Source organism: Platalea leucorodia (assembly GCF_965183815.1).
Source record: "Platalea leucorodia genome assembly, chromosome: 6".
NCBI classification, from domain to species: Eukaryota; Metazoa; Chordata; class Aves; order Pelecaniformes; family Threskiornithidae; genus Platalea; species Platalea leucorodia.
This window is the reverse complement of record NC_138828.1, coordinates 69193278-69211739: the sequence shown is the minus strand read 5'-3', so window position 1 is coordinate 69211739 and position 18462 is coordinate 69193278. Positions and strand designations below refer to the sequence as shown.

At 41.6% G+C, this 18462-nt stretch overlaps 1 protein-coding gene across 1 annotated transcript; it reads left to right on the top strand.

The window, feature by feature from the left end:
- Positions 1-1936: 1936 nt before the first annotated feature.
- On the top strand, positions 1937-17718 carry LAP3 (leucine aminopeptidase 3; the record flags this gene model as incomplete). Its single annotated transcript, XM_082315004.1, has 13 exons — positions 1937-2071; positions 2753-2868; positions 3208-3262; positions 5329-5434; positions 6585-6744; positions 9346-9507; positions 10537-10695; positions 11456-11580; positions 12955-13043; positions 14453-14555; positions 16301-16380; positions 17047-17159; positions 17269-17718. The coding sequence occupies 13 exons, from the start codon at positions 1937-1939 to the stop codon at positions 17462-17464; spliced, it is 1599 nt and encodes a 532-aa protein (XP_082171130.1). The 3' UTR covers positions 17465-17718.
- Positions 17719-18462: the final 744 nt, after the last annotated feature.

Here is an 18462-nt window from a genome sequence, read left to right as displayed (position 1 = left end):
TATTAGTGTGGGATACGGTAGCTGCATGAGGTGAATGACCAAATAACATTATTACCCAAAGACTGTTTTGTGACTTGTGAGAAAATGGTATTTTCAGTTCACTTTGGAGAACAGAAGTATTACCACGCATGAAGTAAACTGAACGAAACAAATACAAGGCTGACCTAACCTTCCGGCTGCACGGGTTGTCTCAGTTTAAGCACTGCTAAGACACACAGACGGGACAATGCATAGAACATTTGCCCTGGGAAATTTTGTCCGGGGAAAAAAGGTTAAATGCAATCACACGTTGTGAAGATGTACAATTACAAAGCACGCCTCAAGGTTAACAACAGGTAAGTCTATCACTTAGACCTTTTCAGCTTTCTCTTGTGCATCATAAAATACTTTCAAAAATGTGGAACTTGGTGTGTGATCTGCTTTATTTACACATTTTCATTTTAGTTATACTTCACATAGTGTATCTAACCATATGCATACTCAACATGTGGAAATGAAGACTTCTTTGGGGCTACTTTTTACTTTGGAAGATTTGAAATCCCAAATGAGAACATTTATGAGCAATATCTGCCCAGAACGTTGAAGAGATTATGGGTCAAATCCTATCTTTCCATAAAATTAAAGAAAACTTCATATACCCTCAAAATACCCACTTAATTTGTACATGCAGAACACACAGAAGCTCCATGCAGGACGTAGAGAAGCTATGGAGCCATTCTTCAAAGAACTAAGAAACTACTCATTGTATCTAAGAGCCCCTCCAAAATAAATGAAGCTAAAAACTAATTACCACTTTGATTCTTTAAGTAATGTTACAATTTAATGTTAAAAAATGTAATTTTACAAGATAAATCAAAATGGATGCAATTCTCTGAGTGCCACTGTCTTTAATAAGACATGCTGTTTTCCTCTGTACCACTTAAGGGAAAAAGCGGTTAGGTGGGACCTGCAATATAGCGTTAGAGAAGGATAGGCCCAGCTACCCTTCTTCATCATGTTCTGCTGATGTAACAGTGTAGGGTCAGTTACAGATGTATGGAAAAGCAAACTAATCGTTATACATAGTGCTGAAAGGTGTCAGGTTCTCACATATAAATGCAAATTACTTATAATCTATGTTTCATGTTTCTAAAAAAAAAAAAAAAAGGCACCAAAAACATCTGGATCACTGGACATTAAAATCCAGTGCATGTTGAGTGCCACTGGAAGTCTGGCTCTTCATACTGACGATACAGCAAACTCCAAACAGTTCTTTTCCATGCAGTGCTTTTGCGAGAGAAGTGGAAATCTAACTTGATTTGAAATCTACATGACGTTACACTCCTGACCCAGTATTCCCGTGTGAATTTTCCTGATAAAATATAACCATAGTCATTCGCATTGGTCTTTTATTTTCACTTACCACCTTTTTTTTTTTTTTTTAATTTCACTCTGCGATTGTTACTGCTTTCTCTTGGAACCTAATCAAGTCTTCCTAGACAGATGTGGTGATATAATGCAAGTAAACCACCATCCTACAGGGAAAATAACGTGGATTTGTTGTCCTTGCATTTGCAATACAGCTGTGATTATTTTTTCATAAACCCTTTACATTTTAATCTTCCATGTGCAAATCAAATACACGGCGTGCGTACCAGCACTGGTTTTTCAAAGCCCGTGAGGGGCTCCACCCGCAGCAGCGTGTGCCAGGGCTTCTCCAGAGCACACCGCGGGAGGGCAAACACCCGCTGCGAAACCCACTCGCCCCCCGTCCCTCGCGATACAGAGCCTGCTACCCGAGCACGCCGCGACACGCCGCGACACGCCGCCTCCCGCTCCCCACCACGCGGCCGTCGAAACCCCCCCTCCCCCCGCCCCGCCCCGCCCCGCGCCGCCCGGCGCCGGCCGATGAGGCGGTGGGGGCGGCGCGGCCCGGCCCCGCCGCGCTGCCGCGGCCATGCTGCTGCACTGCGTGCGGCGGGCGGCTGCGCGCCGCCTCGGGCCGCGCCTGCCCCTGCCCCTGCCCCTGGCCTGCGGCTGCTCGGCGCAGCGGCCCTCGCCGCGGGGCTACGGCCGCGGGGCGGGCGGGAAGGTGAGGGGGCGGCGGGGGGCGCTCCCGCCCGGCGGCGCCTCTTGCTCGGGGCGAGCCGAGGCGGGAGGCGGCGGCCTGGGGCGTCCCTTCCCCCGCCTCGGCCCCGCAGCTCGTGGCCGAGCGGGCCCGGCGCCCAGCGGCGGGGCGGCCGGGTGCTCCCCGGGCCCGGCCCGGGGCTTGGACTCGCAAACCTGCGGCGTCGGGGCGGGCGCCGTGGCTGTGGGGGAGCCGCGGGGGGGCCGTGGGGGCGTTCCCCGCCGGGGCTCCTTCGCCCGCTGTCGGGGCAGAGCCGCCCGCCCCGCCGGCGAGCTGGGGTCGGGAGCGGCGCGGCGCCCCGCGCTCCTCCGGGCTGTGCGCGGCTGCGGAGATGCGCTTGGGGGGAGGGGGAAAAGCCCTCTTTTGTACTTAAAATGACAGAGTGAAGGAGTTTTTGTCTCTACACGTTAGGCAAAATGATTATAACTGTACTTATACTGTATCTAATTCCTTTTCTACGCTTAAAAGTAGTTGTAGTAGTTTAACCTGCTTTACCAAAGTGTCGCTCTGTGCATCATGTTAGGTAAATACCTAAACCGAGTTGAATATATACAGCAGTAGCTATGGTTTGAACAGTGTGCTCGATGCCCTTCAGATGGGTCTCTAAATTTCATGTTGTTTACATTAATGCGCATCCTTTTTTAGGGTCTTGTTCTGGGAATCTACTCGAGTGAAAAGGATGAAGGTGCTGCCCAGTTCACTGGTGCAGGAGATGCTTTCGATAGACTTGTGTCTGGGAAGCTGAGAGAACTTCTGTCTGTGTAAGTGTGTGATAAGCTTCTGAAATGGATTAACGTACCTACAAACACCAATAAGAATGATCTTTTTTATCATTATTAGTGTCTGTATCCATACCACTTCTCAGGCTGGTATTTGCTTCTGCCAGGCCAAGCAGTTTGGAGGGGAACTGTGGAAGAACCAGGCACTGAGGAAACAGATGCAAAATGTTCACGGGAACTGTCCATTTCTGTGAATCGGCGCTGAGCCGAGTGTCCCCGTACGGTGTTGAGGAGCACTGCGTGGTTGTGGCGTGAACATAGTACCGTAAGATTTATCACCAATAAGGACTTCTTTACTGAAAGAATCTTTTTGTGTCCTAGATCTGGGCCACCTTTGAAGAAAGGCAAAACACGTGTGTTCCATGGTTTGCATCAGGTATGAACTTAGGATTTTTGTGTGCATATTGATCACTGGGTGAGGTTTGCCCTTACGTCTTACTTTAAGCTGAGTTCACTACTGTGCTTCTATAAATGCTCTGCTCTTCTTTCCCGCCTCACCCCTCTCAACAAAAGATGTGGTTCTTATTGAAACCTCCTGTTCTGCACTCCCCACCTTTGCAGGCCCTTACTCACAATCCTGTGCTCCCTCCCCTGTGCTGCAAATTGAGAAGATGTAAACGAGTCTGCTCGAAAGGTGGTGTGCTCTAACTGCTTACTGAGTGAGCTGAAGCACAACGGTTTTGGATCAGACTCCTACTGTGCCTCCTGTGCTCAGGAGTGAGTGCACGAGTGTGTACCGGTATATGCAAGGACCTTCCAGGCGTGACAGTTCTAACACAAGGTAGTCCCATCGTAGGCTTTAACTGGAGGTTTTAAAGTCATGTGCTTGAAACCTCTGAAAACAGGATGTGGGACTGTTCTTCAGGTGGGACTGTTGTCTGCACAGACATGATATATGCGCCAGGGGAAGTTTAGGTTGGATATTAGGAAAAACTTCTTCACCGAAATGGTAGTCAGGCACTGGAACAGGCTGCCCAGGGAAGTGGTTGAGTCTCCATCCCTGGAGGTATTTAAAAGACGGGCAGACGTGGTGCTTGAGGACATGGTTTAGTGGTGGACTTGGCAGTGCTAGGTTAACGGTTGGACTTGATGATCTTAAGGGTCTTTTCCAACCTTAACGATTCTATGATTCTGTGATTCTAAGTGTATGAGATGGGGATTCATCGGCTTAAAGTTAGGCTTTTGGTGCCATTTGAGAAGCCCTAATATGTCTAATGCACCTACCTGGAGCTGGCAAATACGGTACGATTTGGGCCTTTTTGGAGTAGTAGCTAAAGGCTAGGCAGACATGTAATATGACGCTAGGTGTCCCTGTATAAGTAACTGAATCTTTCATTAGGGCTATTTAAATGATTTTAAATAAATCAAATCTGTAACGAGTATTGCATACCATTCCAATTCCTGTGTGGAGACCCCAGACAGGTGACACCGGACTCAGTAGAAAGGCTCTCGGAAATTTCATGGAAGGTGAGTCCACTGAAGGTCCCATTATCCCGGTTCTGCATACAGGATGAAGTGAGTAGCAAATCTCTGCAAGAGAAGGCAGTAGAATTTGGCCTTACACCTTTTCTGAGTATGTAAAATAATGATAACTAAAAAAATGTTAACTTGAATCACTGATCTTCTGGAAAGCTAACACTAGTTTCAGCATCTTGTAGACTAAAAGACTACCATGGTGTAGCAGTTCAGAGCTGTTAGATGCTGACAGAGCAGGTATTTGTGATGCAAGGGAAAGCCCAAGATTAACTTCATTTTTCTTCAGAGCAATGGGAAATCTGTTCACATATATAACCTTGAGTTTTATACAAGTTTTACTTCGTTCTTAAAAGGCTTCTTTAATCTTTGTTATTTCTTCCTTTTTGCCTTCCACTTGCAGCTTATAAGGCAAGCATTTAGTCTGCTGTGCTACATGGCTTTCCTGAGTTCTGGAGCTGTGTACCTCTGGGCAGCTTTGGTTTGTTACCTGGCAAATCGTGCCAGCTCAGCTCCTGAGCTGAGCTAATAGGCTCAGCCTTTGAAGTGATTTTATTTCCTTGCACATAGTACTGTGCCGAAAAAGGTTACGCTTCTCCAGCTCAGTTCTGGCCTTTGTTGCAGCTGGAAAGCTGGATCTGTTTTCAAAGGACTCTTAGACTTGCCCTTAGAATTATCAGGGTTGCCACATGTTCAACATAAAGCCTGATGTGCTGCAGTACGTATAATTAACTGTTAACTGGACAACAGAACAACTGGTTGCATGCCTGTGGCAAACGATTGGGAGCACAAGACAGCGGCACTGTATTGGCGCCCTTAAGGTAGAAATGTGTGCGTAACGTAGAGGAGGTACTGAACGTATTTTAATGCTGTGCTTGGTTTGATGTGGAAAGTAAGGTCTTTTTAACAACTCTGCTGTGGCTGTCACAATGAGGAAAGCGAATCCATTTGTGTGTCGGCTTCATCTAGGACTTCCCGAGTGTGGTTGTAGTTGGCTTGGGTAAGAAGAATGCTGGAGTAAATGATCAAGAAAACTGGAATGAAGGCAAAGAAAATATTCGTGCAGCTGTTGCAGGTTAACTATTTTTAAATTTTCTTAAGCATTTTGCCTATAAAACTATTGCGATGGTGCAGAATGTTCCAATTTGAAGAGTGAGCCTAGATACGATTTTGTTTTGAAATGCAAAACCTACTGCAAGGTTTGGTGAAAGCATTTACTTGTCACTGATATTCATGAAGTTTTTCCCTAGCAAGGAAGGAGTTACAGGGCATGTAAATCAATCTGCAGACAGGTAACTCTAGTTAGTTATACCGAGTAACTTTCCTAAACAGTGCGATATTGAAAAGGCACTTGCTGAATTACTACTATTTTGAAGCCTGAATTGAATTGAATTTGAATTACTACTATTTTGAAGCCTGAGAGCATCGCTGATTCACTTTATGCTCACACTGTACTTAAGTATGCACATACATTTACTTTTGTCACTTAGTTCATAACAGAGATATTTGTGTTGTAAACCGGTATCTTTCATAACTTCAGCAGTATGATTCAGTGTGTTATCTGTCACAGGCAGAGGAGGCCTCTCTGTCTTAATGAAAGATGACTGCTGCATCCAAGTGTGTATAATACAAGAATAAAAAGAGTTCTCACCACAGTTTGTAATCTAAGACTGGAGGTCAGTCATACGTGTATGACAGCTGTAAGTCCAAAGTGCTAGCCCATGGTGTCTCACCAACTGCTAAAACATTGTTAAATTATTTGGGTACAAAATAGAATTTATGGAATATTTTTTGTTTGTTTTGTATATAAAAGTGTGTATAAACTAATTTGGAAGAAAAGAGGAGTCATATTCTTAGCAAAAAACTAAATTACAGCAAACTTCTGATACCTGTAGATAGTCATAATCCATAGCACTTCAGAATGATACAGCTTCTCTTTGATATAAATGAATCAGAACAACTGTGGACTTTCCTTTTTATTCTTGTGAAATGTCTTAATCATTACAATTCATCAAGTGACATTATTAGTCAAAATTCATCAGTATATGGTCATTAGCAGTTTTAATTATTCTACTGCATGACCTTTTAAATTGATTTACTTATAAACTCAGATATCTTGAGTTAAATTTTTTTTTCCCCTTGAAATGTCATATTCATCACCTCAGACACCTGTTTTGCTGTTCTGTATTATACTCGGCCTACTACTTCTGTCCTGTATTTTTCAGTTGGATGTAGACAGATCCAAGACCTGGAGATCCCTTGTGTTGAAGTAGACCCCTGTGGAGATGCTCAAGCGGCTGCAGAAGGCGCTGTCCTTGGATTGCATGAATATAACGAGTTGAAGCAAAAAAAGAAACCTGTAGTTACTCCTCAGCTTCATGGAAGGTGATGGCAAAAGGAAAGCTTGCCTATTTATTTATCTGTTTGTTTATTTATAAAACTGTGTGCATGCTTGTGCATGAGAAAAACACAAAAATGAAAGAACAGGGCTAGCAGCAATATCCCTCTGAAGTTCTCCTACTCCTTTGAATTTCCTGAAGTATTTTACATCTCAAGTGTATTTATAGTGTTTGCTCCATGTATTTTGTTAGTATGCCATGTTCTGAAGTTAAGGGTAAACAAATGCTGCTTCATAGAAAAGAAGGCCCAGGATAAAAATAAAAGTAAAAAATGACTTGAAGCGTAGTTGTGACGTAAGAGGACTTCTGTTGATATTGCGTGCCAAAATTGTGGAGCAGAGGTATTTCAGACTCCATAAATGAATAAATCCCTTTGAGAATCACGAAATTCTAATTGATACCAGACCATGCCATGATGGATAGGTTTTACATAGTTCAGTTGTTATATTTTCTTTCACAGAATATAATGCAAGAAGAGAAGCTTGGGTGCTTCTGGCCTCTCAATAGACATAACTGTTACTTGAGAGCAGAAAGTAATATAAGAACTTTTGGTTCCAGAACAAAGTTTTATTAATCCCCTTTTACTGTATCAGATTGGACTTTGGACCTTCCATATAGGATATTCTGTCACGCAGAGGAGAGGTATTTCCCATATGTTCTTTATACAGGAACAAGTCCTTCCTTATGAGGAAGTTAGTGAAATAAAAGAAAAACCTCTCAATTTAAGCATGTCTTGATGAGCTACATGCAACGCTCTTCCCATTTGGTAACACAGCAGATAGTTTGGGAGCCGATTATATTAAATAAACATTTCCTGAAAACATAGATGGTCCTATGACCACTTACGACAGTGGAAGTAATTTATGTATATAATAATTTAGGTTGGAAAGGACATCTGGAGGTCAGCTAGTCCAGCTCCAACTTGGATTGGGGATAACCTGGAAGTTACATACAATTTTAGAGCTCGATCAGGTTGATCAGGCCTTTGTCTAGTCCAGTTTTGAATATCCCCTCAGATGGAAATTCCACAACCTCACTGGGCCATCTGTTCTAGCGCTTAACTACACTCATGGTGAATTTTTATTTCTTTATGTCCTATTGCAGTTTCCCACATTGAATCTTGAGCCCATTGTCTCTTATCTTCTTACTGTGCAGCTCTGAGATGTGTCTGTCTTCGTCTTCCCTATACGCCCTATTTAAGGGTAGAGGAAAGACTGCAATTAGACCTTTCCTAAATTTTTCTTCTCTAGGTGAAACAAACCCAATTCTCTTAGCTTGTCCTCATATGCCACGTGCTCCAGGTCCCTAACCCCCTTAAGGGCCCTCCTTTGGATTTTCTCCAGTTTATCAGTATTTGTCCTGATAAATTTCCTTGCCATTCTTAAAGATGAGGACTTGTCCTTTTCCAATAATCGGAGACCACGTCCAGTTACCATGACCTTTCAAACTGAAAGGGACCAGGCTTGCAATGATGCCAGCCAGCTCCCTTGGCACCCCCAGATATACCCTGCCTGCTACCAAGGACTTGTGTGTGTCTGGCTTCCTTAAACAGTCCCAAGTCTTATCTTCCTCTGCCATGGGTAGTACCTTTCTTCCCCAAACTCTGTTACTAAGCTCAAAGAACTGGGGAATCTGGAAGCAGACTTTAATAATTAAGAGTGATGCAAAGCAGGCATTGAGAACTTCAGTCTTCTCAGTGTTCAGTAGATTGCCTGCCCCATTTTGCAATGGGACAGCATTATCCCTGACCTTCCATTTGCTGATGATGGACCTGTGGAAGTCCTCTTGTTGCCTTTCCCACTTCTTGCCAGTTTCAGTGTTGGCTGGGATTTGGCTTCTTAATTCCATCCCTCCATATTCCGGCAACGTTTCTATACTCCTCCTGCATTCCTTCTTCACTGTGTTGCTCTTCTGAGAGGCAGAATCCCGCTTAATGCCCTGCTTTGTGATTCTTTTAAAGCAAATAAGCCTTTCAGTTCTGTCCCAGTAAAATGAAAGGTTTTGTACTGGTAGTGTTGCAAAGTAACCAGAGAGACATCCCCATTTCCTATGCAGGCAGCTCTTCAAACGTTTGCTCTGTCGTTCGTTAGTGAAATGTCTTGAGTGCACTGTGAAATGCGATCCAAATTCCACTCTTATCACATAATCATATTTCAGTAAAGTGAAAAACAGAATTGGAGGCTTTATATGGTAAATAAAAACTTTCAGGGCTGTTATAATTAATGCGATTACAAATTTTGGAAGGGATATTAAAACCTTGTGCTTAAGGATTTAAGCCAGTCTCTGACTAGTGGTAAGGATTAGCACAAGACCTAATGTATTAGACAGATAATTTTACATCTGTCTGCTCTAGGATTTTTCTAGCTTTCTGTGAAGCATTTGGCACTGACTAGAACCAGAGATGAGCGACTAGACTAGATGCACCTTGGATACCATCCTCAACTCCTTGTAGTAAGATTACTATGACATTCTTAATTGCCCCAAATTAATGATACCGCATTTTCAAACAGGAGAGAACAGATGGATGCTGACAACATCTTACTTTTGCAAATGTTTATGATTCTGATTATTGTATTGTGTTGTTTAGTGCTGAAAGTGAAGCCTGGCAAAAAGGTGTTATCTATGCTGAGGGTCAGAACCTTGCTCGGTACCTTATGGAGGCTCCAGCTAATTATATAACTCCAATCAAATTTGCCGAACATATTGAACAGAAGCTCAGAAGCTTCAGCAATGTGAAGGTCCATATAAGGTAAATTCCATTTAAAAGATTCCTCTATAGGGTGAGATACTTTCCAGGCTGTTCAAATCTGCAGCAGGCTCTCACTGTCACTCTGCCGCTGCAGCTGACAAAAGCAGGGGAGGTGTTTGGCAAAAAGGTATGAGGGCTGCCCAGACTGCAAGCTACTCTCAGTATTAGAAGGGGAGCTTCTAGTTTGCAGAGTAAGCAGGATACTATGACACAGTAAAATGATTAACTGTCAATTAGCCAGGCAGTCAATTACTGCCTAATTGACACATGTGCTGTGAAAGAGGAAGCCTGATGAAGACTCAGTGAATAGAGGACAAATACTAGGTACCTTTTTTCTAATACCTTTTGTTTTTTTCCGCAAGTGGCTTATATATATATCTTTGCTTTTTTGTTTGGGTATGATAATTAAACATCCTCTATTTATTGCTGTTATTGTTGGTTTGTTTGGGGTTTTTTTAACTTCTAAAAATGTTGAGATGGAGTCCTAAAAGCCCTTGCAATTGAATTTGCACAGCTAATGCTTCTGGCCTTGGCATTTCTAGTTACTGCACTTCAATGGAAATGGGCTAACTGGTTACGCAGGTGTTGGAGGCTGTTTTGTTGAAAAGCAAAAGACTGAGGGATATCGACTTTGCCTATAGTTAACCATGTTGGTAGCAGAAAGCTAAACTGTAACCTGCTGCAATATTGTTGCTCCATATGCCTTCAGAGACTACAGCCTGATGGGCAAGTGAAAGTTTAGTGTTTCTGATGCAGAAAGTGTAGACTGGTGGTTGTTTGTTTTGTTGTTGTTGTGTTTTTTTTTAAACAAGGCAAAACAAAAACCAAGCAGCAACTTTGAGGCAGTATATTTCTGTTTCACAAAAATGGCTGGATTTAAATGACAGTTTCCAAAATAACTAACTAAAATGGGATTAATAGTTTGTGTACAAACCTTCAAGAGTTGTGATCTCCTAAAAACAAACAAACAAAATCACCTTAGTCAAAGTGTTCAATTAAAAAAAAAAAAAAAACATATTTCTATTACAGACCGGAGTCTTGGATAGCAACACAACAGATGGGAGCATTCCTGAGTGTAGCTAAGGGTTCGGCTGAACCTCCCATCTTTCTGGAGATTCACTATTTAGGTGGTACTAATACAAATGACTCCCCGTTGGTATTTGTAGGAAAAGGAGTTACATTTGACAGGTATGTATGCTAATATTTTAATGACTAAAGGGGGGAAAATGCCTTCCTGCTATTCATGTTCAATGGGGAGATGCTTTTTCTTTGCTCTGCACATCTTTCAATGCCATTCCAGTGAACTTGCCCTACGTAACAGACTGTGCTGCCTTTTCTGGGGAGAAGAGAAGCTTGAGTGATTGGACAAAGTAGGAATTTTTATACCCCTGTCTTGTAAGGGCAAAATGGAAATTCAAGGGAAAACAAAGAACTTGCTATCTTTTGGGGTTTTTTGGCCTGAGCAAACCTTTGGATGAAGAATTTACATGTTTACAATTGCAGTCTGTCACTGGACATCTAGATCATGCTTAAGGAAGGAGAAAATACTTCATTCTTTGCAGCAGTTCCTTATAATGGCTTTTCATGTCACATAACTACTGAAGAATTTATCGGTCCGTTCCCCTTCCGTATGTTGATTTTACTAAGTGCACTATTTTGTTCTTGTTTTGTGCTCTTTTGCTGTTATAAAGATCATTGAGTTAGTCCACTGCAGATTACTTGGATTTTTATGGCATCTTAATTATGAGGAAAGAATTCAGGGGCATATTTTATCTGAAATGAAAACCCAGATACCTTGCTTTCAGTGTGTTTGTTAGGGTGTTGCAGGAATATCTGAAAACACTTTTACCGGTATTTGGTGCGAAAACATACCGACAGACAGAATATTATCAATGTATGCAACTTTGAACACCTACATGTTGGATGAGATCTGTTCTGTTTATTGCAGTGGTGGCATTTCATTGAAGCCATCATCGGGTATGGATGCGATGAGAGCAGATATGGGAGGGGCAGCAACTGTCTGTTCAGCCATTGTGACAGCAGCAACTTTAAATCTGCCTCTTAACATAATTGGTAAGTATGTTTGTGTAAGAATCCAAAAAATCTTACTTTTACAAGATTTCTTTTTGACAAAGTCATTTTCTAGTATCAGCAGTGGTAATAGTCTTACAGAAATGCCATGGACTCTTGCAGACTTATTTGTCTTATTCCCTTGCTCAGCTTCTCTTCCATTTTTACTTGCTTATCAGAAATTACTAGCTTTGCTTGAATAAATATTTCAACACTCAATTAAAATTCTGAAGGCATAATTTTTAGCTCTTAGGTGAGAAACGATTGTCAATAAACTTATTTTCAACAATTTTTTCAGAAGTTCTGATCCTTCATTACAAGAAGGAATGTGGATATCTGTAAAAGAAATTAAAAATGAAAAGCAGTTAGCTGAGTGTTTGCCACAGCTCAACTGGAAGAGGGATCAGCTCTTGTTTCCTTAGGTGACATGCTCAGCAGAAATCTAAAACAGAAAAGCCCAGTCTGCTGATACTGTTTTTAAGTACAAGCAATGCTTATTTTTCCTGCAGAAATGTTGCACAGCTAAAATTAAATGAGCTGGTTCAGGAACCGTGGCAAAACCAGTTGGTGATGACACGCAGTCCATTTTAGGGTAAATTTTATGTTTGAGAACCTTGACTTTCCGGAAACTAGTATTTTAGTCACTTCTATGCTTCAACCAGTAGAGGGCAGCGAAACACACATCCTCATGACACTCCTCACTTAAAAGGAGGCAATGGAAAGGGCTAAATCAGTGGAGCAAAAGTCTGTGTACAGAATCCCACTGAAAAGTGGTGGTCCACAGTTAGCTGATTCCTTGTGCCAGGAGGAGGTTTTTCCTAGGAATGGTGGAGTGCGTTTCATCCCGTTATCCCATTCATAGTTGGGGTTTTGATGCTGACCCTCTTTTTTGCTCATCGCTATTTGTTCTTCTCATGGTTGGAGTTCTGTGGCGAGCCCTTGGTCCCCTCTTGACATTACATGATGTTTATTTACCATGAGCAGAGCTTGAATGGCTCAGAGTGTTAATTTGAGAAGCTTTTAATTTCAGAAAGAAAGAAATCCCTTTACATTTGACTAATTATTCATATATGGAAGACATAAGATGATATTTGTTGCTCCTCTGATCTCACTTGTCTGGGCATAAAGTAGAAGTAAATCCTAGTGGTAAGATGGTGTAAGTGAGAGAATATGGTGGTGCCGCATGCAGAGGAATTTCCCTGATTGAAAACTGGACCATGTGTCTTTCAGTAACCAGGAAAATTTGTATTTTGAGCATAAAATCAAGATGAGAATAGTACTGTTTTCTTAAGGATGTGTTTGTTTTTTTCCTAAGTGTTTTCTCTGCATCCTTGCTGAGAAAGAAACTAGTAATGCACTTTTCTTCTTCTCTCTGAGGTTTGACACCCCTCTGTGAAAATATGCCTAGTGGTAAGGCAAACAAGCCTGGGGATGTAGTTAGAGCGAAGAATGGAAAAACAATACAGGTATGCATGTGAAGCTTGGAGTTTGAATACTTTCAGTGAACTGGTTTAATCAATCAAGTTATATGACTGCAGTCAGCGTACATGTTTCAAAAGACCCTTTAAAAAGATAAGCAGTGAAAATGTACTGGTTTTAAAAATGTAAGAAGCATGTTATTAATTAGAAATTGCTATCATAGGATTCTTTCAAATATAAATATAGACTGAAGAAATTAGACATGTTTTATAAATTGCTAGGAAAAGCTGAAAAGCGTGGTCATTTACTGAACATAGTAGAAAATCTTGTTTTAGCACAAGAGCTTGTTACAGTGCTCATAAACACAGGTTCTCAGTCAGAATGAATAACATATTAATCGCTTCCAGCAGACCTTTCAGGACACTTCTCTGATACCTGCAGTAAGACATAAGAGTATTAGTTTCCTGCTGACGTAACCAAGGTGTTTACCCTGCCAAGCCGCTCTGTACAATCGGAACTCTGAGTCATAGGGGCTGTTTGTTCAAAGGAGCTTGCCAAATCAGTACCCAAAATACATATTTCATATTTAATCCAAACTGTTCCGTACTCATCTCATAGATTAAATGGTACTGAAAGTCATTGATTGTGGTGTAGACCACTGATTTCCTGCAGAAGTAGATGGCTTAATCAATATTTCTCTCTGGATTTCTGTGATTCTGCCACCTTTGACTTGCTGAACCTTCCAGTTCCTTGAGGTTATTTTCCCAAAACTGAGTGCAGTTGTCCTCTGCTTTAGGGAAAAGACTGGGCACATATTCCCCCACCAAGGAGAAATTTGCAAGAAAGTGCTGGTAGCTCAGAGCACATAATGCAATTAGTCTTGCAGAATTCATAATGAATTTTCCCTGAAAGGGGAAAGGTGCAGAGAGGCTATTTTATTTTTTTTTTTTTAAGAGGGAAGAAGTTTCAAGATCCAAAGAGAAAGCAGTATAACAATGAATTGTTTCCAGGCATGCATCTGTGCTTCTTTGTGGTACCCTCTCCTCCTTTCTGGTTTCCATTGGCCAGATGTCTGTGCTTGCTTAGCAGCAACCCCTGGGATTCCTGGGGCTTTGCTGGGAGCGGTACCCAGCCCCCTGCACTCCACTGGGGCACCTCTCCAGCCTCCAGGCTCTTCTGAGGAGCCAGCAGCACAGAGGCCCAGCGTGCAGAGGAGGCTGCAGTGCTGAAAGATGACCTCAGCTACAGATACGCTTTTATTTTATAAACATAACTGTATATCAATGCTATCTTTTTTCCTTTTTTTAGTTTGAGTAATTTTGATTACCTGAAGTGCCTAGGGCCTGTGACAATGCTTGTACAGTCTGACACCTATTTAAGATAGTATGTAAGAAATAAGTCAGTGAAAGGGATGTTTTCAGTAGTTAATGTGTTTTTACTAATTTTGCACCTGAAGGTGGATAACACAGATGCAGAAGGAAGACTGCTGTTAGCTGACGCTCTCTGTTATGCCCACAATTTTAATGCAAGGGCTATTGTAAATGCTGCAACATTAACAGGTAAGCAGTCTCCCTTGCCAGCTCATTTTGCAAGTCAGTTCTTTGTTACTCTCGTTAATTGGGCTGTGGATTAGTTGCACTATATATATAAAGCCAACCTGAATTCGAAAGCAAGTGAGATGATTTTACATGTTGCAGGAGAACAGCTCGCACAGTTTATGCTCTAACAACTTCTACAGCTGCACCGTGTCTCTAGGACTGGGGAGGGTACTGGCATGCAGGGTACACGCACAGCGGTGTAGATGAAGTTGGGCCAGCCCAGCCGAGCTGGAGCTAAGAAGCAGCGGGAAAACCTACGCAGACTTTGATGTTACTGCACAATGTTTCCCAGTGCTTCCATTTCTGAGCGAAGCCTTTCCAGCTCCTGGGGCTGTGTGATGCAGAGATACTGGCGTGGCTGTGGAAGAATCCGGCCAGGTCCATATGGCACTGGCCATGCTGGGGCCAAAAGAGCTTCTTTGTGAACAGCTTCCTGAGTGCCTGAGCTCTGACCTACCCAGCACCAGTCCTCCCATTGTGGGAGCTAGCTCAGGGCTCCATGATTCTGAATAACAGCACAGGAGAGTTGTTGTCATCTTCCCAGGAATTTGCTGGACTGAAGTTTCTCTTATTTTACGTGCAGTTTGCATACTTTCTGGCATAATAAAATATGCTTTAATTGTTTCATCTCTGCAGTTGTATATGAATGAGGTTATAATGTTAAATTTAAAAACAGCATTGTGTATGCGTTTCATGAACTGCAGTAACAAGCTGTCATGGGTGAAGTGACTGCAGCTGAAATGACAGCATACGTGGAAGAGGAGTTCAGACAGGAGTCCACTGTGTTGCTTAATGAATATGCTAAGCAAAGTAATTATCTTTCTATATATTCTCTACTAGTGCTTTAAATTATGTTCCATCAGTTTTACTAGTTCAAATGCTGTGGAAAATGTCAATAGACAGAAGGGAAGCCGATTTTGAGATCGTTGGCTTGTATAAGATGATTCCTATATAAAGGGCACAACAGAAGGGCACAATAGAAGGAGTTTACTCCCACTATAGGTTATTCCGTGCTTGGGATCCTTAGGCAGCAAGCAGGAAGGAGGAGAGCCCCTGTAGAAATTTCTTTGACGTACCATTTTGTTAAACTACTTTTTTTTCTTCCTTTTTTTTTTTTAATCTCACTGAGGATTGAGTGTTGGCATTAGAGAAGCAGTTCTGTGGCATCAAATAAATATGTATGTAGTCCCTCTGGTTTAGGCATGGTTTAGTATTTTGATAAGGATTATTTTCATTTAAAGTAAATTCACATATGCTGTGCAAAAAATCTATGCAAGTGAAATTCACAAAAGGGAAAGTATCAGCTCAAAATTGTAGAGGTCTATAAATTGGAAAAAATCCACTTGTATTTTTCTATATGGAAACAATACAATTTAGGGTTTTTTTTGAGAAGACACTGTTATTGCTGAATACATTATATTAGAAATATTGCTAAGAAACATCAAGCTGAAAACAGAAAATCTAGTTTCATGAGATACAGGATATCATTTTTATGAATTGTTGTCCTGTTAGATTATATAAATGTTTTAACAATGCTTAAACTTTTAAAAATGCAAGTGTACTAAAATCTTTATTTTTTGCAGACTTTAGAAATTACTGATAATGGAAATTAAAGATGTAAAGTTCTGTGAGCAGTCAGGATGCAGAGGAGTAGCTCAGGTCCACCTTTGCCTTTGTTGTATAAGCTTGAAGGTGTGTTTCTCTAGGTGCCATGGATGTTGCATTGGGGTCTGCTGCGACTGGAGTGTTCACAAACTCATCTTGGCTTTGGACTCACCTTTATGAGGTAGGCCATCTGCATTATTATTAAATCATCATAATAATAATTCAGTAGTAGCTGTTGTTATTGAAAAGTTAGTGCATTACTGAAAGTCTTTATGCAAATCTAAAAGGTACGTTATTACAATTTGAAATCTTGTAGGAATGGTGTTAGTACTGTATTTAATTGAAAGTAATTAATTTTGACTATTAATTACTAGCTCTTTAGTGAGGTTTAATATCATACAGCAAACAGCATGCACATCATCTCAAGGATCTGCATCTTCTGATAACTTACTGCACATGCATAAGCTCGGGACTACTGACAATAATTAGTTCATGTTAAAAAGATAATTGATCTTGTTTAACAACACTGAGACAGAAATTCAGAGAAGCCTCATGAGTGGCTGAAGCGTGATGGCTAAAGGAAGTCTCTGAAGGGAAGGATTTGTGTTGTCAGGGAAAAAAAAATTAAAAAAGCAGTCTTTAGATTTTGCCTTTTGACTAACACTAAAGTACCTAAAAAGTAGGATTCACTGTTTTGTTTTGCAGTATATTTCCAAATACCTAATACTATATTGGGCTGAAGATTTTTAGACTGATCAAAGCTAGACAAAAATAAGCATGCATGATACCAGGGCTTATAAATGCAGTTTAAGAAAAATTTTCCAAACTATCACTGTTTCTTTTTCAGGCCAGCATTTTGACAGGAGACAGAGTTTGGAGAATGCCGCTTTTTGAACATTACACAAAACAAGTAACAGACTGTCCTCTTGCAGATCTCAGTAACATCGGAAAGTACAGCAGGTAAGATGTACCAATGTCCCTCGTGTGCCCCTTTCTTTCAGTGGATTTGTTTAATGTTTGTGCTGTTCGTGTTGCTTGAGAAACAATATAATTTTTCTGCTTCCCACAGAGCTGGAGGAGCGTGCACAGCTGCTGCATTCCTGAAGGAGTTTGTGACTGCCTCTCACTGGGCTCATTTAGATATAGCTGGTGTGATGTCGAATAAAGATGAGGTGCCCTATCTTCGAAAAGGCATGGCAGGGCGGCCTACAAGAACGCTAGTAGAGTTTGCGGCTCGATTAAGTCAAGACAGTCACAATACCTAATAAAATACTTATTCTAAAATCATCCACTTTGCCTTAAGAAAAAAAATCTTAAAAAGTATGATTCATAAATGAATGCCCCAAGCATATTTTCTCTATGGCAATGAACTACAAATGCATTTTATAAATCATTACCTGGGTAAGAATATCTCACCTTTGAGATATGTCATCGCATATTATGCAGTTTAAAATAAAAAATATTCTGTTTGAACTATTTGAGATATTTAATACCAAAACGTGATGATGGAAAACGTCTGAACTCCTATTTTATATGTAAAGTAAGCATAATTACTGCAAACAATAAATCTTTTATTTGGGTATGTGTATTTTGATTGAGAGAGAATTAACAATAGATGGAGATCATAGCGGTGCCTCAGTTTTGGGCAAATCGTAGGTGGTGTGAAAGGAAAATCTGCGAAGTTGCTATAAAAACTCCATTCTAACATTTTTCCTTAGAAAACCTAAAACTGCTCTTCGTGTGTACCGAGGTGGAAATGGTGCACCATCAGACTTTTTAGGCTGTTGCAGTTAGTGTGATTATGTAGTGAGTCTTAAACAGGTGCCAGCAAGAGTGTACCTTGTACCTGTTCTACAGAAACTAATGAAAGCAAGGAAGGGTTTGGTGGGTTTTTCGGGGGAACCTGTCACCATCTCACATCATTTCTGTCATCCTGCTGCTTCCCGCCTTCACGGGCGCGAGGCTGTCGGGCTCCAAGCAGGGACAGTATTCCCAGGAGCAGTTCAAACGTCAGACTTAACGCTTACAACGTGGGGCAACGTTTTCTTGAGAATGTGGCGGATCCAGGCCCAGAGGGTGGGGTTCTTTCTTTGTTTTGTTTTAGGGTGGGTTTTTTTGCTAAACGCTAGCGTGCAACAAGTGGTGCTGAACTGGTGCTTACCCCAGGCGGGAGGCGCGGGAGGGCACAGGCTGGAGAAGGAGGGTCCCGCTGGGAAGGGTGGCTTTGCTCCCTCTGCTGCTCCTCCTTACCGTTCAACGCGGG